Genomic DNA, 22733 nt, shown 5'->3' on the forward strand with positions numbered 1-22733 from the left:
TCCTACCCAGAGTCACCTTTCAAACTTGCTCAGCCTGAGAAAAACTTTAAGAGACTCCATAAAACCCAGGCCTGGCTCATCTGCTATTCTCTGGCTCCTTCTAGTGGTAACTGTGAGTCAAGAGGAAAGTGAAACTGCTAATCCTACTAGGGCTTAAAGGAAAGACAGAAGAACCTGGGGATCTACGATTTAAACAGGTTCAGATCTCTACTGTTATCCCTACAGCTCCATTTATGCATTTAGCTTTCAGAGAACTTTAAACCCAATCTACTTTCCCCAAGCATGTTTCCCCAACCATCACTCACATATGGTGTGAAGATTTTAACCCATCGAGGCTTCTTCTCTCCTCGTGCATATTCAAAACAGAAGGCCATTCCTTCTTCATCTGTATCCCATCGCTGCATCTCATCCCATTCAAATGCTATTACCTGGTTCTGAACAATCGAGAGCATAAGTTTGAGAATGCTGGGGAGCTTAGGTAAGATGGTTCTGAACCAGGCAGCAGAAAAGAAATGTAGAGATGTCTATAGCATTTCATGGAAAAGACAGACAGAAGAATAAAAGTCAACGTAAACAGCCAGTGAAGGTGAGGAGCAGTGTGCACCCAGAGCCCAGGTATCCCAGTCAAAACAGTTTTGATTTCACTCTCCTCCACCCCAAGTAGGAACTAAAACATAGCAAGTGAGCATCCAAGCATTCCCGGTGTTCCTGGTCCTGCCCCCTGGCCTCCTGGTGCATGCTCAGTGGGCTCTCACCTCCAGCTGTCCTTCTTCAGTGCAGGCATGCAATTTAAAGTGCGTGATGCTGATGGCTGTGATAACATGCCCCTTCCTCCTGGAGTCGCAGGCACAGTGGGGGAAGATAATTTCATTGTAGCCCTCACAAGTCCTTAGCATGTTGAGGTACTAGGGGGAAAAAAAAGGGAAAGAGAAACAGTGCTACTCTGGAACTATACCATCCTCAAGAGCTGCTGAGAAGGTACATAAGAACCAAGAAAACCCTCACAACCTATAGACCGTGCCTCTGGGCTCACATTCATTGTTAAGCTAGGACAGAACTCCTGGATGATCTTTCAGCCTCCTTCTAACTTTCACCTCCATACTTCAACCCTTGTCTCTTTCTCTACTTAAAGAAGATAAATAAATGAAGCCAGAAGAGAGACTGCAACCAAGACTCTGAGGAGGGAACTCATAATGCCACTCAGTCCAGCCCTCTATTTTCACTGTACCTAAGCGACAAAATAAAATCTGAGAACTAATGTTTCTCGTGCCCTCTCCAATCAAAAGTTAAGAGTGATCTCAGTGATGAGGATTAAACCACCCAAATCTCATATTCATAAAAGGTTTAAGCTGAGGGAAACTTAAAAGTTAGTCACTTTATAGAAACCCAGAATAATGAGACTTGCTTAATATTACACGCAATAATAAGTGGTACAACCAGGGTTACAAATCAGGTTTAATTTGTAGGCCTCTGATCCTTTTTCTCTATTACCAACTAGTCCCCTTCAGCCCCACTGTCCCCTGGGTCTCCAGCATGTATGTCTCCTTGAAAAGCATCTGGATCCGAATCAAGTGACCTATGTGACCCTCACAGGTGCAATGCTCCCCAGAGAGGTCTCTGAACTCTTTTGACTCTTTTCCTCCACAGTTGAGGCTAGCCTCTCTCTTCCTTAACACCACTTGGAATTGAGCGGGGACAGCGTAAAAGAGAAGGAGCGGCAAGGAAAGAGGGAGAGAAACAGAGGGAAGATGGTAAGAACAAAAGACGACGCATGGACTCTGACCTGGTTTCCTCACAGACTGCCAGGACACAAGCAAACAGTCTTGCATCTGTGTGACACCACCATCCGCATGTCACACAGGAAGAACAGGCATAGTGGGAATGTGTGCAGAGAGAGTTAGCGAGAAGACAAAGGTGGAGCCCCCTAGCTGATTTCAACTAGATGGGTAAGGAAGTTAGAACACGCTGGAGAGCTGCCTTCTGCCTCACCAAGAGAAGAGACACAGGCACTAAAAAAGACTACGCAACTGCCGCGGGGCGGCGCCCAGCACTTTCTCTGCTGCCGCCAGGGACTGTCTGGGGAGGCCTGAGGGCCGGGGCAGGAAGGAGTCACACCACAGGCTCCCTTCCCTACTCTGCAGTTACGTCTGCTCAGGTAAAATCACCACCACTTAAAGGTGGAAACTTACAAAAGGGGCGCAGGAACACGGGGTCAGTGTCCGTTCAGAAGTGCCAAAATCCTCGTTTGCGTCATTCTCCCTCTGTCTCCTTCCTTCCATTACCCCACTGATCACCCTTTATCATCAGCCTCCCTGAGGCAGCGATAAACTGCCTAGCCCTTCTACTGGCACTATGATCAAAAGAAATCTCTGGCTACTTCATTCTGGCAAATATGACAGGCAGTGGATGATACAGGAAAGAACTCTTCTGGGGTTATGACAAGACAGGAGACAGTGCACCGAAGAGTGAGCCAGCTCCTGGGCCCAGAGGCCCTGGACTTGAATCCTGGCCCCATCACTTCCTAAATGCGCAATCTTGGGCAAGTTATTTGAACTCAAGCAAATTACTAAACCTAGGAGCCTTAGTTTCCTCCTCCAGAGAAACAGAAATAATAATATTAAATAGCATCTATATCATACAGCTATTTGTAATCTTTGAAAGTACTTAGTACATAAGCATAGTACTTAGTACATAATTAGGTATCCAATATATGACAGCTATAAAAAATAATTTTAAAGGCTCCATTAAGGTAAAGTATCACTGGGAAACTTAAGATTTTCCCCAAATTATCAGGTCAGGTAATATTTCTCAGCTTTAAGAGGGCAATCTCTATATTCCAGGATTTGCAGAAAGTACAGAGAAGAAATATTTAAAATTTTACATGTATCAAAATTTCCAAAAGGGAAGTTAACCTTTGTTTTCAAACATATTTACTTAAAGGTATAACTATGTATCTGTTTGAATTTCAAACAAAAATTACCCTGTCCATTTTCCTTTCATATTAAATGTTTAATAAATATGTATCCTCAATTAGCTTCTCTGATTTGCATACCACTTAGATGATGGCCCCACATTAGGCAAGAGAAGAGGACAGGTATGGCCTGGGACATTTTATAAACATTCACTGTACAGCAAGATAGGTAAATACCAAAACAGGGCAGTTATTAAGGCAGAGACAAAGTACTTAACAGAGCAAACACTTTCGGTGCAGGGATGGAGATCCATTCTGGAGAACTCTCTGTTCTCCCAAACTTCCTGCGGAGGGTCAAACCAGATCTAACATTGAAATCAAGGCCTGAGAGGAACCATGAGAACCAACTCTCCCAAATTTCAAGGGCAGCAATTCTCAAGCACCTGAAGTTTCAGATTCATTAGGGTGCTTCTGTAAAAATCTTCACAAAGATTTCTAGATCTTGCCCCTAGAGATTCCAGCTTAGTATATGCGAGGTAGAGTCCAGAACTATGCACTTGAAGCAGGCTTCACAAGTGATTCCTGTGTAACTGAGCTGGGGACTACACTTTGAGAAACAGTGACCTCCACATATACCACCTTGTGTGAAATTATTAAAAATTACATTGACAAACACAAACTCAGAAACTTCTATTTGTCAGTTCAATAATGGCAAGACATAAGTTACACACATTCACTGTTTGAAAGAGAGTAAAAAAAAGACACAGAGAGAAAAAAGAAAAAACAAGTCTTGCATACATTCTATTCTCAACCATCCAAATTTGAGATTCAATCTAACTTTGTAAATAAGTAAGAAACAAAACCATTTTGATCATCCTGGGTATTACAAACTATGGCAAAGGTATGAGCTATCCTCTGTATGTGGGGAGCAAAGGAACTTCCACAAAGCTTATTTATCTGTTAAGAACTTTGTGATGTTTCGTCAAGACTCTACTTGATAGCAAGCAATCCTAACATCCTCAATTTACAAAAAAGAAACTGAAAGTGAGAAGTTTGTGAATGGCTGAAAGTCTCACAGTTATCTGGCAAAACATGGTAGTGATCGGGCCCAATCTTAGGCCTCTCAACATGCTAAGCTATTACACATAATGGTGTCAAGCCCCGCGGGCTCTGAGGGGTCCATCTGAGGCGCAAGTGTCAGTGTGCTGACCACGACCACCGTCTAGGCTAACGTCTCTGAACACTAACACCTGAGTAAAATCCAAACTTTTTGGGGGGCGTAGGAGAAGGCAATGGCACCCCACTCCTGTACTCTTGCCTGGAAAATCTCATGGATGGAGGAGCCTGGTAGGCTGCAGTCCATGGGGTCGCGAAGAGTTGGACACGACTGAGCGACCTCACTTTCCCTTTTCACTTTCATGCACTGGAGAAGGAGATGGCAACCCACTCCAGTGTTCCTGCCTGGAGAATCCCAGGGACGGGAGAGCCTGGTGGGCTGCCGTCTATGGGGTCGCACAGAGTCGGACACAACTGAAGCGACTTAGCAGCAGCAGCAGGAGGTCTTTAAAGTCTCAGGTTGCAATATTACGTGGCCAGTACAAACTGTACACAGGCACCAGGCTTTCAGGAGAACACATCCCATAAATGCTTATGCATGCTTATATGGATACTCAGTTAAGACGACCCAGGGGAAGAGCGACGCACGGACTGCACTTGAGTTCTTCACCTTGTATGACAAGATACAAACTTGAGTCTAAGAAATAACTTCATAACAGATTACTATGTTTATTAAACTCAGACTTGCTATATTTTGCCACAGAACAACTCAAACTTATTTATTTCTCTAGCACCTTGCATTGTGCCTGGCACACACTTGGTGCTCAACAAACATTTTTTGTAAATGTATAAATGGAAGATAGTGCATTTAGAGTGCTATATGTACAAAGAAACAGTATGTATTCCACGTTCAGAAGCTTTTATAAAATTACTTTGATTCTATTGGTTTTGACAAAGGCAAACAACTACTGCAGGGGTTAACAGCCCTTTTCACCAAAAGATGCAGACGTTTTGGTCAGAATTATACATTAATATATAGAAGACAATACCATTAAATAAGAGGTGGGAGCTGAGTTTTAAAATCTTGTCTCCCACATAGCGAAATCTCCTTAACCAAAATTCTGCCAAGACTTAATTCCATTTAAAAGATTTGGGGAATGTCTATTTCAGCCTGTTGGTATGCAGAACACTGGTAGATGGTTCCCTCTTTGTCATATGAGTGATAAAATAAATATCCCATCTAGATATAAGACTAGGAGCTAAATAAGTTCAGTGGCTAACTTGTTTGTATTCTTATTTCAAACATTCCCTCCTAAAAACTTCTCAGAAAGTACAAAAGAAACTCAAGTGGCCTATTAGAATTATTACCAATGCAATTACTGCGTTCTGTAAAAACTGTGCTCAACTGCTCAGCTGTATCTGATTCTTTGCAACTCCATGCACTGTAGCCCACCAGGCTCCTCTAACCATGGAATTTTCCAGGCAAGAATACTGGAGTGAACTGTGATTTCCTACTCCATTGTGTAAAAACTATTAGGAAAAACTATAATTGGAAAATTTTCAACTATATGAACTGGCGAGGAAAGAAGTTTTAAAATGATATGAGTAGTCTTTATAAATGTTCTTTATACATTTTATTTTTGAGAAGTTTCATCTCTCCATTTATGATAGATATAAATTCAAAACTATTTTTGAAATATTCTAAGAATATCGTAGTAGCCCTCCACAGATATTCACACAGAACTTTCTGTGGTGATGAAAATGTTCCATATCTGAGTTGTCCAATACAGTAGCTACTAGCAACTCACTCAATACCTGAAATGTGCTAATGCATCTGAGGAATTGAATTTTAAATTTAACTTAAATAAATTTAAAATTAAATTCAAGTAGCCACACGAGGCTAGTAGCTATGGAATCAAATCGCACAGCTCTAGGATATCACACTAACCAAGAGCACTACTGAGCATCAATGAGCAACTGCAGAGATGGGAGTTGTGAAAACAAATGACTTTGCCACTGCTAAACCACAACCAAAATAATTTCTAATATTAAACACCTAAATATTAATTCTCACAGAATTTTATTTTTTATCATATTAAGTGTCTGCACATCTTCTAGGCCTTTTTATTATAAAAAAGAATATTGTTTAGTAATCACTAATAATGTTATATACCCATATATAAAACAATAAGCTCTTTGTGTGCTAAATAGAGGAACACAACAGACTTTATATCAAGCTCTATATCCCCCTCCTTTTTTGTTTCTCTGGCTGCACCATGTGGCACTCAGAATCTTAGTTCCCCGACCTGGGACTGAATCCATGCCGCTGCCTTGGGAGTGCAGAGTCTTAACTACTGGACTACTGGGTAAGTACCCCACTCCTTTTGAAATCAGTTAAGTCACTGACCAGGTTGCAACATCTTTCAAAAATGACTAGAACAACATTTAAAAGATAAGAAGAGAAATTTTCAAAAGACACATGAAAAGATGCTCAACATTAATTATTAGATATGCAAATCAAAACTATAATGAGGCATCACCTCATACCAGTCAGAATGGCTATCAAAAAGTCTACAAATAACAATGCTGGAGAGGGTGTGGGGAAAAGGTAACCCTCCAACACTGTTGGTGGGAATGTAAGCCGATGCAGCCACTATGGAAGATAGTATGCAGATGCCTCATAACACTAAAAATAGAATTCCCATATGACCCAGCAATCCCATTCCTGGGCATATATCCAGACAAAACTATGATTCAAAAAGAGATCATCATACTAAGTGAAGTAAGTCAGAAGGAGAAAGACAAATACCATATGATTTCATTTACATGTGGAATCTAAAAAAAGGCTACAAATGGACTTATCACAACTACTTATATGTGGAAAATAAAAAATGATACAAATGAATACATACAGAAAACAGACTCACAGACTTCAATAAACAAACTTATAATTTTCAAAGGGGAAAGGTGGGGGCGGGGAGGAAAAATTAGGAGTTTGGGATTAATATATAGAAACTACTATATCTAAAACATAATCAACAAAGACCTACTGTATAGCACAGAGAACTGTACTCAATATTCTGTGATAAACCTATATGGGAAAACAATCTGAAAAAGAATGGGTATATGTACAACTGAATCACTTTGCTGTACACCTGAAACTAACACAACACTGTGAATCACCTATTCACCAACATAAAATTAAACTAAATTCAAAAAGGGATAAGGGGTATTTTATAAAGAGATTATGGAACATAAACCTACCATGACCATTTTCCTTTGTTCATACAGCTTCTGTAATTGGTAGGATTTTTCCTCTGCTTTGATGTAACCTTTTTTCACATCATCAACAGCCTGTCACCAAAACAAAGGCAAGGAAGAAAGAAATGTAAAAGTTATCATCGAGTACATTCTTGATAAAAATAAAGGGATACGGATTCATTTTCACAATAATTCCTATCCATCTGGACCATCATCATCACTGCCTGTGAACTCTGCAACTCTTATTCTAGGTCTGTCCTGTTAAGAGATTTAAATTCCGGTTAATTTATACATGTGAAATAATTACAGAACACTGAAAGCTAGTTCACAATACTGTGTTAAAGATAACGATGGAATAGCAAAAATGTGTGACATAAACAGTAAGTGATGCATGCAGCTAGAACAGGAAAGCTTATTGCTGACTGTAGTCATCAAGGAAGTCTTGGCTGGACCCCACAGGACAGGCTGAATAGGAGAAACTTCAGGCTAAAGTCAGGAAACAGAAACGGGTTTGAATTTAAATATATTCAGGAGACAGACCTGCCTGGTCAGAATAAAGGATACATGTTAGTGGACAATGAAAAATAACTCTGGATGCACAGGTTAACAGAACATGAAGGATCCCAAAGAGCAGGCATAGGAATTTAGACTTAAGGACAGTAGAGAGCTAAAATAAATAGTAAAAAGTTGTTGTTTCAGAAAGATTGATCTCTACACGATTGCCAAATGACTTAAGCTAAGAAGAGAATGAAACAAGGAAGAGCAATGATACTGTGGTACTTTAAGCATGAAGTGAAACAAGACCTTAGTCCAGCGGGGTAGCAACTGGAAGAGAGAAGTGATAAATCTGAGACCATAAACAGAAAAGCTTCCAGCAAGGATCTGATATAGAAATGAAAGTATCCAGATATAATATACTAAACTATTCCTGGTTCAGCTGTATGAAACATACAGCCCCTTCCCAACCTTACTCCACCTCTCCTCCACTCTAAGAAAAACTTTAAAAATCCAATGTAAGGGAAAACTGATCTTTGGGAGGAAAAAAAAAGAAAAAGAACAAACAGAATCATTTGTCCAGAGCATTCAGGATCTACCCTCAGTGAGTTACTCCAAAGACAACCCTACGTAGACACCAGGCAGGGAACCACCTGAATCTTCATCAGAAAACTGCAGATTTCCTTCAGGTAGAAATCATTCCCCACAGTCTTTTATAGGAAAACATTTGCCAATTAGAATGAATTCAGGATTGAAGTCAAGAGACGAGTTCAAATTCTAGCTGTCACCTACCCATATACATTTGAGTAAGTCACTTAAACCCTCTCAGTCTGCAAAACAAGAATAAAATCCATCTTGAAGGTAGACAACAAGATAAAAGATGTTAATAGCTTTGTGAAATATATATAAATAGTTATTATTACTATCATTGACACTGGCATCATTTGCCTGTTCTAAGAACCACACAAGGATATATCCTCCCTGGGACTGCCACTGGAAAGAGTATCCCAGTGTCTCCCCGGTCCTAGCCACACAAGCGAGGATTCACTTAGGCAGAGAGATTATATTCACAGAGGGGATGCTCAACGAGAACTGCCACCAACGTCCTGCAGAACCTGAACACTCTCACCAAAAGACCTGGTGCTCCAGCTAGATCAAATTTAAATCAGTTAGACTGAAAAAGTTGTGAGAGAAGTAAAGAGGGAAAACAAACAAATACTGGTTTATCAATTCAGTATCTCTAATACCTAGAACTGTCCGACTGGTAACAGCACTTAAGTACTTACTGATGACCATTTCCCCTGGGCAGAGGTGGGCCAGAGTGAACATCTACTCCAGCAACTCTAAGTGAACTATTTTCATGTGGGGCAGTAAAAATGTTCTCTCCTCACTCATTTCTAACCAAGATTATATTGCTTGACTAGCTGAGTGGAAAACATAAGTATCAGGACACTAGATTCCTTTTTCTCTTCATTGAAAAAAAATTATGAAATAAAAGAGATAACATAGTTTTTAAAAATATGTATTACTAAGAGGCGCCTAGCCAAAACAAGTTTGATCGCACAGCCTCATTCCAGATATTGTTAAGCACTGTAAGCAGTTTTTTGTGATATTCCTTTCATAATTCTAAATGTCACGCTTATGCTAATTCCTTAACTTGTCAATTTTAGACAATGTTGACTTGCGTGTTAAAAATAATAAGTTTTGGGCTTCCCTAGTGGCCCAGTGGTGAAGAATCTTCTTGCCAATGTAGAAGACATGGGTTTAACCCTTGACCCCAGAAGAGCTCACATGCCTCGGAGCAACTAAGCCCATGTGCCACAACTACTGAGCCTGTGCTCTAGAGCCCAGGAGCTGCAACTACTGAATCCACATGCCACAGCTACTGAAGCCTGCGTGCCCTAGAGGCCATGCTCCACAAAAAAAGAAGTCACCGCAATACAACTAGAGAGTAGCCTCCTGCTCACCTAACTAGAGAGACTCCTCGCACAGCAACGAAGACCCAGCATAGCCATAAATAAACAAATTATTTTTTTAAATAAATATAAAGAGTTAAAAAAAAGAAGTTTTAGGGACTACCCTGGTGGTCCAGTGGTTGAGCATCCATGCTTCCACTGCAGAGGGCATGGGTTCAATCCCTGGTTGGGGAACTAGGATCCTGCATACCATAACGTGCAGCCAAAAACAGTAACGTTTTAGCTTTCATATACCACTCCTGCACTCTCTCTTCTTCCTCTAACATCTCAATAAAAATTAAATCAGTAATCAGTATTGAATACTGTACTCAATACATTATTATAAGCATGTAAACATTGTTCACAACTAACACGTGCTGTTACCAGGGCTTCCTTTCTTATACATTTTGTTCTCCTTTTAGGTTAACCGCCTTATGTTTGTAACTTTCCACATGCCTCTTACCAATTCTTCCACAATAACCAAACACCAAACGCCTATTGACTCATTCAAACATTCATTTTCTAAAAACTGTTGACCATTCTCACCTATTACGTCTCCGCCTATTCTCTTCACAAGGTTTACACCTCTTAAAATCCACTATGATTATTCTAGTAAGCTTTCAAAAAGTAGTTTAAATGTGTGTTTAATCTGCTAGGTTTAGCCAGAAATTAAATATATCCTACTATGGATTTTGACTTTATCTATTTTTTAAGGAAAAGGCACATTACTATCATTATTATCTAGTATTTCATCAATTCTAAGGTGCATAGTTTTCTCACATTTTATCATTCCTATAATTGGGACACATCTTATAATCAATGATATATGTTGTTTAATTGGTAGCTTTTTTCTCTTAGCAGTACATAACATACTAGTGCATCTTACAACTGATGGTATCTTAGAATTGATGAGATGCAAGAGACAGTCCCACCATCAAAATATGATACAAAAAATCAACTAAAATTAAGTGAGGGAAAATTTTCAGTATTATTTTCCAAAAGGCACAATTGTTTACCTAGTCAATCATAAAATCATTTGAGCTGCTGTATACTGCTGGGAATGTAAAATGGTACAGCTGCTATGGAAAACAGTGAGGCGGTTCCTCAAAAAATTAAAAATAGAATTTCCCTATGATCCAGCCATTGACCATGGTTCTGGGGATATTAAAAGCAGAATTTTGAAGAGACATTTACATAACCCTGTTCATAACAGCATTATTCATAATAGCCAAGAGGTAAAAGCAACCCAAATGCCCATCCACAGATGAATAAACAAAATGTGATATACACATATAATGGCATATTATTATTCAGCCTTAATAACATGCTGCTGCTGCTGTTGCTAAGTCGCTTCAGTCATTAATAACATGAATAAGCCTTAAAGACATTATGCTAAATAAAATAAGCAAGTCACAAAAGACAAATAATGTATTATTCCACTTACATGAGATAACTAAAGTAGTCAAGTTCACAGAAAGTAGAATGGGAGTTGCCATAAGTAGGGGAGAGGAAAATGAGTTGTTTAATGGGTAGAATTTTAGTTTTGCAGAGGAAAAAGTTCTGGAGATCTATTGCATAATGAAGTGAATTTAACACTACTGAACTGCACATTTTTAAACGGTTGAGAGTAAAAAAAACAAAAACAAAACCTTACCAAATTATAAATATATACAGTCTATTGTGTCAACTACACCTCATTAAAGCTGTTTAGAAAACTGAAGAAACAGGAGAGTTCAAAAAGTTCTGGGGTATGAGACACTGATACAAAAATAAAAGCTTTTCTATCTAAAACTCTTCCACCTAAATGTTTCGGTCTGTTGTTGTTTAGTTGCTAAGTTGTGTCCAATTCTTTGCAACCCCATGTATACAGCCCACCAGGCTTCTCTGTCCATGGGATTTCCCAGCCAAGAATACTGGAAGTAGGGGTTACCATTTCCTTTTCCACGGAATTTTCCCGACCCAGGGATCAAACCTCTGTCTATATTGGCAGGTGGATTTTTTACCACTGAGCCACCAGGGAAGCCAGCCCTACTTTTGTTTTACAGTTCTATAATTCAAAAAGTAATTTCACAAGCTCTGCTTTGTTTAAAGTTTGATACTGATTTTAAAAAAAAGTGAAGTACTACTATTACCCTTTAACAGATCAGAAAACAGATTTTTTTTTTAATTTTTAAAGTTCATTAAATTCCAGAATTGATTTTTAAAGAATTCTCTGTGTAAATATGAATACTGGCATGTTTGACTTTAACAAAACATTTTACTAAATCAACCATGTCTAAGAACTATTAGGCAGAAAGACAAAAAAAGTGATATGGCTCCAGACCATGAAAGTAAAAGCTAATTTAGCTTATAAGACAAGAACAATAGGAATAATATATATAATTTTATTACAAAATTAAAAAACAAAACACAACATTCTCGTTCTAGAAAACCCAAAAGGTGTTATTGAGGCTAATTTCTGTGAGTTTGCTGTGCTACCATACACAAGCCAAGAAATTAAAGAAACCATTAAATATTTAGAAACATTTAACATTAGAAGCTTGAAACTCTAACTGTATGTAGTAGCCCCTCAAAAAGCCACAACTTGCATTTTTAAAAAGGTATTTTCTCTACAAAGAATCTTACCAGCTACACAAAAATCTGTACAGTTTTTATACTGAAGCTAATATTGAGCTGCACTTGAATTCATATTCTTAGCAAAACAACTGCCTGAGCACACATGCACGCTCCACACACATCATTACAAGATAGCCATTTATTCCTCATCTTCCTCCTCCTCATCTTCCTCCTGCTCCTCATCTTCATCTTCTTCCTCCTCATCCTCTGGTTCATTCTTCTTCTTGGAGCCTGTCGGCCTGCCAGGGCCCTTTTCTCCCGCGCTTCACTCTTGCCCTTGGCACGGTACGCAGCAATATCCTTTTGGTCCTTCTCCTTTAGCTTAGCCGCTTTCTGTTCATAAGGCTGTTTATCTTTGGCTGACTGCTAAGACCACATTTCACCCAATTTTTTTGCAGTATCCCCAATGGATAAGCCAGGGTGTTCACTTTTGATCTTTGGGCAATGTTCAGAGCAAAAGAGGAAGAAGGCAGATGGAGGCCTTTTCGGAGCGTTGGGATCTTTTTTCTTTCCCTTCTTGTCACATAAGGGACATAATTTTTCATCTCCCTGTTGTAGCGAGCTTTGTCACTTTTTGCCATGTCTTCGAACTCGGACTTTTCCTTGGCCGACATGGTCTTCCATCTCTCGGAACATTTCTTGGAAAACTCTGCGAAATTGACTGAGGAGTCGGGGTGCTTCTTCTTGTGCTCCTCGCGGCACGTCTGCACGAAGAAGGCATACGAAGACATCTTGCCCCGTGGCTTGTTGGGGTCGCCCTTCCCCATGCTGCTGCGGCGGCGGTGGCGGCGTGTCCGCCTGGCCAAGGATTTTCCTCAGAGTCCCGCGCAGCGGCTGCGTCTGACCGCTACGGGGCTGCCCTGGCTCTGGCGTGAACTGGTTCGTCACTATCACAATCCTCCGCCTCTTGTTTTCCAGAAAACAGATCTTAACGAAGCTATGTTAAGTATTTACCCAATGGAGAGCTTGTACTTAAACCAGATAGTCTGACTTCTAGAAAATAACTTACACACACAGTGAAATATTACTGAGCCATAAAAAAGACTGAAATGGTGACACTTTCAGCAACATAGGCGGACCTAGAGATTATGATACTAAGAAAAGTCAGTCAGAAAAAGACAAATGCCATATGACATCACTTGTATGCAGAATCTAAAATATGACACAAATAAACATATCTGTGAAACAAAAAACACACTCACAGACAGAGAACAGATCTGCAGTCACCACAGGGGAGGAAGGATTGTGAGTTTGGGATTAGCGGATGCAAACTATCATATATAGGATGAATAGATAAAGTCATATTATATAGCAATGGGATCTATATTTAATATCCTGTGATAAACCATAATGGAAAAGAATATGGAAAAGAACATGTGTATACATATGTGTAACTGAATCACTTTGTTGTACAGTAGAAATTAACACAATTATAAGTCAACACTTCAATAAAATGAATTTTTTAAAAATATGCTCAATATCACTCATTATTAGAGAAATGCAAATTAAAACTGCAATGAGGTATCACTTCACAATGGTCTGAATAACCATCATTAAAAAGTCTACAAATAAATGCTGGAGAGGGTGTGGAGAAAAACAAACCCTCCTACACTGTTGGTAGGAATGTAAATTGGTGCAGCTACTGAGGAAAGCAGCTATACCAATTTTGGCAGGGGGCTCCAAAATCACTGCAGATGGTGATTGCAGCCATGAAATTAAAAGATGCTTACTCCTTGGAAGAAAAGCTGTGACCAACCTAGACAGCTTATTAAAAAGCAGAGACATTACTTTGCCAACTAAGGTCCATCTAGTCAAAGCTATGGTTTTTCCAGTAGTCATGGATGGATCTGAGAGTTGGACTATAAAGAAAGCTGAGCACCAAAGAATTGATGCTTTTCAACTGTGGTGGTGGTGAAGACTCTTGAGAGTCCCTTGGACTGCAAGGAGATCCAACCAGTCCAACCTAAAGGAAATCAGTCCTGAATATTCATGCGAAGGACTGATGCTGAAGCTGAAAACTCCAATACTTTGGCTACCTGATGCAAAGAACCGACTCACTGGAAAAGACCCTGATGCTGGAAGAGATTGAAGGCAGGAGGAAAAGCGGACGACAGAGGATGAAACGGTTGGATGACATTACCAACTCAATGGGCATGAGTTTGAGTAAACTCGGGGAGTTGGTGATGGACAGGGAGGCCTGGTGTGCTGCAGTTCATGAGGTCGCAAAGAGTCGGACGTGACTAAGCAAATGAACTGAACTGAACTGAACTGTGGAAACCAGTATGGAGGTTCCTCATAAAACTGAAAATAGAGCAGAGTTACCATACAATCAAAAAATTCCACTCCTGGGCATATATATGGAGAAAACTAATTCAAAAAGATACAAGAACCCCAATGTTCACTGTAGTACTATTTACAACAATGTTTCATAGTCTTTTCTATTATGGTTTATTGCAAGATGCAATAATAGAAAAGACTATGAAAAAGAATTTATATATGTATAGCTGAATCACTCTGCTGTACACCAGAAACTAATACAACATTGTAAATCAACTATATTTCAATAAATTTTTTTTAAAAAGATGGAATAAATAACAGAAAAACAAAGCTAAAAAGAGGTAAAAGTGGTTGCCTATGAGAGGAAAGAAGTGGGAATAACTAATATTTTTCATAATAACCTGTGTAGAACTATTTGATGCTTTAAGCTCTATGGATATACAGTTTTGATGAAAAACTTTTTAAACTTATTATTTTTAATTGAAGGATAATTGCTTTATTGTGTTAGTCTCTGCCATACATCAGCGTGAATCAACCATAGGTAATACCTATGTCTCCTCCCTCTTGAACCTCCCTCCCATCTCCCACCCCATTCCAGTCCTCTAGGTTGTCACAGAGCCCCAGTTTGAGTTCCTGAGTCATACAGCAAATTCCCACTGGCTATCTATTTTACTTATGGTAGTGTATATGTCTCCATGCCACTCTCTTCAGTCATCCCACCCTTTTCTCCTCCTTCTGCCTCCCATGCCCATAAGTCTGTTCGCTATGTCTGCATCTCCACTGCTGCCCTGCAGTTAGGTTCATCAGTACCATCTTTCTAGATTCCATATATATACATTAATATACGATACTTGTTTTTCTTTCTGACTTACTTCACTCTGTATAATAGGCTCTAAATTCATCTGCCTCATTAGCACTGACTCAAATAAGTTCCTTTCCATGGCTGAGTAATATTCCGGTGTATATATGTAGCACAGCTTCTTTATCCATCCATCTGTTGATGGACATCTAGGCTGCTTCCATGTCCTAGCTATTGCAAATCGTGCTGCAATGAACACTGGGGGACACATGCCTTTTTCAATTATGGTTTTTCTCAGGGTAGTGGGACTGTTTGGTCATATGGTAGTTTTATTCCTAGTTTTTAAAGGAATCTCCATACTGTCTGATGAAGATCTTTTTCAAAAAGTACACAGCCCCATTATCTTCATTTGCTATTGCTTTAAAAAATAATAATAAATACATTTTGAATTCCAGGATACCCCTTTCTTAAACTTATCTTTTGTGAAATTTTATGAATTTCACAAAAAAGAACATTTTACAAAGTTAATTAAAATCTAGGAGGCAAAACAGCTTACTCAAGGATTCACACAGGATTGGCAAATGACTACTATATACAAACAGAAAAAGAAATTAGGACTCTCCAGGGAGATCAGTTTACCTACCTGATGAAAGAAGTACGTAACAGCAAGGTCATTGTCATTTAAGAGGATTTCCTCTTCTGTCGTAAAAAGCCACTTTCGAATGGTCAAGCAGGTACCTGGCACAGCTGATGTGTAATTCTGGACGTAGAGTTTATGGGGAAATTCATTAGGTGCCAGCTTACGCACTAGAGAGAAGACAAAACAAAGCAAGCCAGAGTGAGAAGACACCTAAGGCATTTCCTTAGTATGAACTGTGTAAAGCAGACAAGAATGGAGCTGATCATTAACCAGGACATCAGCTTAGACCATCAAGGAGCTCTGTCTTGGGACCACAAAATATCCAATTTGTCTAGCCAAATCTATGCCTTCTAATATGACTGGCCAGTTGAGCCTCAAGCTAACTGAAATCTATCACCTGAATGACACGCCCTTCAATTAACATGCTGACTCTGTGGACAGCACCTACTCCAAAGTCAGTTAAAATATCTGATCCATTATTAGGCAAGTTATGCTTCCCTGGTGGCTCAGAGGTTAAAGTGTCTGCCTCCAATGCGGGAGACCTGGGTTCGATCCCTGGGTCGGGAAGATCCCCTGGAGAAGGAAATGGTAACGCACTCCAGTATTCTTGCCTGAAGAATCCCATGGACGGAGAAGCCTGGTAGGCTACAGTCCATGGGGTCGCAAAGAGTTGGACACGACTGCGTGACTTCACTCACTATGCCAATGACCACTGAACCTCTTTAAAGCAAGTCTCCCCTTTTATCCAGCTACAGTGCATTTTATTTACTTATGGTGCTTTTATTCGTAAGAACTGAAAGGCTCTCCCTATCCCTCCACAAATATAAGACATTCATCAAGGTGAAAAGTGTCTTCTGGGTAGCATTATTTCCTCTTCCTAACAATGCTCACGGAGAAGGCGATGGCACCCCACTCCTGTACTCTTGCCTGGAAAATTCCATGGACAGAGGAGCCTGGTAGGCTGCGGTCCATGGGGTCGCGAAGAGTCGGACATGACTGAGCGACCTCCCTTTCACTTTTCACATGCATTGGAGAAGGAAATGGCAACCCACTCCAGTGTTCTTGCCTGGAGAATCCCAGGGACAGGGGAGCCTGGTGGGCTGCCGTCTATGGGGTCACACAGAGCCGGACATAACTGAAGTGACTTAGCAGCAGCAGCAACAATGCTCAAGCAAGATAAAACACCACCACTTTTAATTTCTATACTGTTTCTCTTGAAAAAGGCTGAGTTCTTTCTCTTGATGTTTACTGTTTTTGAAGGAAGTGAAGTTGCTCGGTCATGTCCGACTCTTTGCAACCCTGTGTACTGTAGCCCACCAGGCTCCTCCGTCCATGGGATTCTCCAGGCAAGAATACTGGACTGGGTTGCCATTTCCTTCGCCAGGGGAATTTCCTGACCCAGGGATCAAACCCAGGTCTCCTACATTGCAGGCAGATGCTTTAACCTCTGAGCCACCAGGGAAGCCAGTGTTACTGTCTTTATAACACTGCAAAAGAAAGATTTTGTATTTTTCATTTTATTTGCTAACTAAAGCTTATACAGCGGAAGTGACAAATAGATTCAAGGGATTAGATCTGATAGAATGTTTGAAGAACTATGGATGGAGGCTCATGACATTGTATAGGAGACAGGGATCAAGACAATCCCCCAAAAATATAAATGCAAAAAGGCAAAATGGTTGTCTGAGGAGGACTTACAAACAGCTATGAAAAGAAGAGAAGGGAAAGGAAAAGGAGAACAGGAAAAATATGCCCATTTGAATGCAGAGTTCCAAAGAATAGCAAGGAGAGATAAGAAAGCCTTCCCCAGCGATCAATGCAAAGAAATAGAGGAAAACAATAGAATGGGAAACACTAGAGAAATTAGAGCTACCAAGGGAACATTTCATCCAAAGATGGGCACAATAAAGGACAGAAATGGTAAGGACCTAACAGAAGCAGAAGATATTAAGAAGAGGTGGCAACAATACACAGAACTATACAGAAAAGATCTTCATGACCCAGATAATCACGATGGTGTGATCACTCACCTAGAGCCAGACATCCTGGAATGTGAAGTCAAGTGGAGCTTAGGAAGTATCACTATGAACAAAGCTAGTGGAGGTGATGGAATTCCAGTTGAGCTATTTCAAATCCTAAAAGATGATGCTGTGAAAGTGCTGCACGCAATATGCCAGCACATTTGGAAACTCAGCAGTGGCCACAGGACTGGAAAAGGTCCATTTTCATTCCAATCCCAAAGAAAGGCTGCCGGGGGCCAGCGTGAGGAACGCCGCCCACGGCAAAGGTCATGAGGAAGGAGGTTTGGCATACACAAAGGCGTGATCAAGCCTCAGGAAACCCCCTGTTCCCGAGCATCTACCCCAAAACCAGAGTCTGTTTTATGCTCTCACCTACACCCCTGACTTTACGGGGGGCTCTCCCCAATCACCATTTCTCTCGGAGAAGGAGTAAACGTGCAGCTCCAAGGCAATAAAAATTCCTTGGGCATGACAAGAGTGTTTCAGATTACGGACTCCTCTGAAGGTTATCTAGCTCACCTGTATAGGTTCGTCTGGCCACATGTGATTGTTTACAGCCTCCCAATCTGAGAGGCATGAGATGTTTTAGACTTACTAAAGGCAAATTCTTTTGGGGAGTTAGAAATTATTAGTATAGTGGGTTGGTTAGGAATTATATTGGTGAAGGGTTTTTTCATTTGTTGTGTCAATAATTGCTGCTAATTCCCTGCTCTGGGTGGGACAAGGATGTCTCAGGTCAAACCTCTCTGCTGACAGACTAGCTTGTGTGACAGAATTATCCATACTCCTGCCACATGATTGTTTACTACCTCTTAACCATAAACAGCACAGAGAGCTTTGGAGTATTTTGAGAGTCTTAATTAGCATAGGGCTTTTTCTTCTTGTTGAGTTAATGATTGCCGCCAGGCCTCCATATCCTTAGGCACCTGGGAATATATTAATCAATGTATTTGGAATATAGATAAGGAAATATAGTAGTTTTTGATGTTAGCAATACTAGGCTTTTTGAGTTAATGAATTTTCTCTTTTGTAATAGATCACTGTACTTTGTTATAAATTACTGTGTCCTTGCTATGTAAAAATGTAACTTTATCACTATCTTAAGACTAAACAGATCTTAAGGGGAACATTGGTGAAAGGATTTTCATTTGTTGAGCTGATGTTTGCTGCTAAATCTCCATGCTCCCTGCCCTTATAATGAATATAACTAGCATATAGGAGAAATAAGCATTAACCTTTAAGCATATAGGAGAAATAAGTATTAACCTTTAAGATTAATCATGTTAACCTTGGGTTAAATAAATCCCTTTCTTGATTGTAACTCACTACACCCTCATCCTATAGGAATGTAACTTTATTTGGAGGGTGGTGCCTGGTTTAAGAAAAAACACCCTTGGAAGAAATAAGTTTTTTGGTTATCAGAAAGAAAGGATCATAAAATGTCAGCAGGTCTCACTCAGAGCCAGAAGATGATGTAATATCCCTAAGACCTTTTTTTATACATTTATGTGAAGCACCTGATTTTGATAAAGGTCAGGACTGCTAACCCCCGCGTGACTCTGTATTCATCCCTATATGTAACAAAAGGTATATAAGCAAACCCAAAAATGAAGAAATCGGATCAGTTTCCGGAAAGACTGATTCCCCCATGTCGCTTCTTTCTTGCTCCCGTTTTTCTGGCTGAATTCCCATCTGGAGCATGGATGCTATTCCACGTAGACCAAGTTATTCAGCCTCTTTTTCTACACTATCTCTCTCTATATCTGTAATTAAATATGTATTTTTCCAAAGACACCGACGCCGTCCCCCCACCTTCGAACCACCCTGGATCCACCGGGGCTGGACCCCGGCAAAAGGCAATGCCAAAGAATGCTCAAACTACCACACAATTGCACTCATCTCACATGCTAGCAAAGTAATGCTCAAAATTCTCCAAGCCAGGCTTCAACAGTATGTGAACCGTGAACTTCCAGATATTCAAACTGGATTTAGAAAAGGCAGACGAACCAGAGATCAAATTGCCAGCAGCCAATGGATCATCAAAAAAGTGAGAGAGTTCCAGGAAAACATCTACTTTTGCTTTACTGACTATGTCAAAGCCTTTGACTATGTGGATCACAACAAAATGTGGAAAATTCTGAAAGAGATGGGAATTTCAGACCACCTGACCTACCTCCTGAGAAATCTGCATGCAGGTCAAGAAGCAACAGTTAGAACTGGACATGGAACAACAACAGACTGGTTCCAAATCGGGAAAGAAGTACATCAAGGCTCTCTATTGTCACCCTGCTTATTTAACTTATATGCAGAATATATCATGAGAAATGCTGGACTGGATGAAACACAAGCTGGAATCAAGATTTTGCCAGGATAAATATCAATAACCTCAGATATGCAGATACCACCACCCTTATGGCAGAAAGCAAAGAAGATCTAAAGAGCCTCTTGATGAAAGTGAAAGAGGAGAGTGAAAAAGTTGGCTTAAAACTCAACATTCAGAAAACCAAGATCATGGCATCTGGTCCCATCACTTCATGGTAAATAGATGGGGAAACAATGGAAACAGTGACAGACTTTATTTTGTTGGGCTCCAAAATCACTGCAGATGGTGATTGCAGCCATGAAATTAAAAAACACTTACTCCCTGGAAGAAAAGCTATGACCAACCTAGACAGCATATTAAAAAGCAGAGACATTACTTTGCCAACAAAGGTCCATCTAGTCAAAGCTATGGTTTTTCCAGTAGTCATGGATGGATCTGAGAGTTGGACTATAAAGAAAGCTGAGCACCAAAGAATTGATGCTTTTCAACTGTGGTGGTAGTGAAGACTCTCGAGAGTCCCTTGGACTGCAAGGAGATCCAACCAGTCCATCCTAAAGGAAATCAATCCTGAATATTCATTGGAAGGACTGATTCTGAAACTCCAATACTTTGGCCACCTAATGTAAGGAACTGACTCCTTGGAAAAGACCCTGATGCTGGAAAAGATTAAAGGCAGCAGGTGAAGGAGACGACAGAGGATGAGATGGTTGGAAGGTATCACCGACTCAATGGGCTTGAGTTTGAGTAAACTCCGGGAGTTGGTGATGGACAGGGAGACCTGGCGTGCTAAAGTTCATGGGGTTGCAAAGAGTCGGACACGACTAAGCAACTGAACTGAATTGAAAAGCTTAGAAAAGAAGGATAAGATTTGAATCCAAGTGTCCTGGTTCCTTAACAATCCTTTGCAACATTTATGTCTGCCTATTAGACTACAGAGAGTTGGGAAGACAATAAATAATTGAGAAATAGCTGCTTTAGGGGGAATCAAAGTTGTTTTACCTTGACCTGGGATGACAGGGCGATTCAAATCTCCCAAACTCTCTCCCTTTCCAGAATGGGGAAATTCTGATCTATAGATCTGTTGTTTCTGCCCTTACCCCTATATATGTATGATGGGGAAAAACCCATAAACCACTGGAAATCTGTCAATCTTCCAAAACCACTGGAAGTCAGAGGAAGCCTTCTGACTTCCCTGCCTTTGTGGTCTCAATGAAACTGTCCCTAGCTTTTATAAAATAATATGTAAGAGAAAATCTCTGTCACCATGCAATAAAACTTCCTAGAAAAAGGATACTTGTTTACACAGAAACTTAAATACATGCATTAAAACAAAGCCTTTTAATTAGTGTATCTCTTTTTAACTCCTGAAAAGAGAAAGCTATTCTTAAAAATCTACAAAAAGCATAAAGAACACTAAAACAAGTTGTAGTTAAATAAAACCTCCTCTTTTTAAGGTGGTTTCATTAGAATATATTAATTTTGAATCTCTGATTTTTAAAAATCTCATGAAAATATCTGCTTCAGTGCTGGGTGCAAGTAATCAACACTGACAGAAGAGGAAAAAGGCTATCAGATACCTAGACTTGGGCTTAATGGGATTTGTCCTTTCTGCTTGTTAGAAACAGGTCCAATTAGTGGGACTGCCCCGTGTCTTCAATAACTTCTTCTCTAGGCCAACAGTTTCCATCTGACAGTTTCTGGGAAATTCGGTACATTAGTATTAGAATAAAATATTCCCAAACTTAATATTAGTCACTGGCACTTACCAAAGGAATGATTGATCACTTCAAATAAGGCAAAGTAATTCACTGTCGTACTGTCCATGCCAACCTTTGCTGCAATTGCCTAAAGTGTAAACGAAATAGATTAGTTTTAGGGAAACTAAGCACAGTTTCACGAGGCTGGGAAAAGATAGGTGTGTGCATGAGAAGCAGGGAGAAGGAAAGGGCCTGACTATCTTGGCTTCATATAAACGAAATGCATGGTCTACAGCTGCTCTTCTTTGTATGTATGTATACACACATGCATATACATGCATCAAATAAATAAAAGAGTAAAAGTACCTATAGTATTTGATCCAAATAGCTATGACCTCTCAGTACAAATTTTAAAGCTGATTAATAGTCTCTCCTTAAATACCAGCTTTGCTCTCTGAAATATAACTTCATCTCATAAGGGTCTTTTTTCACAGCACTTAACTGAAGCAACTTAGCAGCAGCAGCAGCAGCAGCAAGACATGTGCTTCACAAGGACAGATTTTAAGAGGAAAATAAATTCTTATAAATATCTAGTCTTACACATTCAGCCTACATTTTAATACAGGCCGTTACCATACAAGATCTACATCTTTGGTTCTTGAGCTTAAAACAATGGTTACCA

The 22733-nt window shown here is 39.9% G+C and overlaps 1 protein-coding gene and 1 pseudogene across 2 annotated transcripts in view; both read right to left on the reverse strand.

Moving 5' to 3' along the window:
• The window catches only part of SNX27 (sorting nexin 27), an 81332-nt gene that overhangs the window by 5181 nt on the left and 53418 nt on the right, over positions 1 to 22733 (reverse strand). For both annotated transcript variants that reach the window (XM_052636941.1, XM_052636940.1), the window contains exons 6-10: positions 22121 to 22199; positions 16014 to 16177; positions 7232 to 7321; positions 756 to 905; positions 306 to 434 (exon numbers count right to left, since the gene is read on the reverse strand). In XM_052636941.1, the coding sequence (XP_052492901.1) occupies positions 306 to 434; positions 756 to 905; positions 7232 to 7321; positions 16014 to 16177; positions 22121 to 22199 (612 nt within the window). The remainder of the gene's footprint in view (positions 1 to 305; positions 435 to 755; positions 906 to 7231; positions 7322 to 16013; positions 16178 to 22120; positions 22200 to 22733) is intronic.
• Positions 12434 to 13061, reverse strand: LOC128044615 (high mobility group protein B2-like; annotated as a pseudogene).

The sequence above is a fragment of the Budorcas taxicolor genome, chromosome 3 (genome assembly GCF_023091745.1).
Source record: "Budorcas taxicolor isolate Tak-1 chromosome 3, Takin1.1, whole genome shotgun sequence".
Classification (NCBI taxonomy): domain Eukaryota; kingdom Metazoa; phylum Chordata; class Mammalia; order Artiodactyla; family Bovidae; genus Budorcas; species Budorcas taxicolor.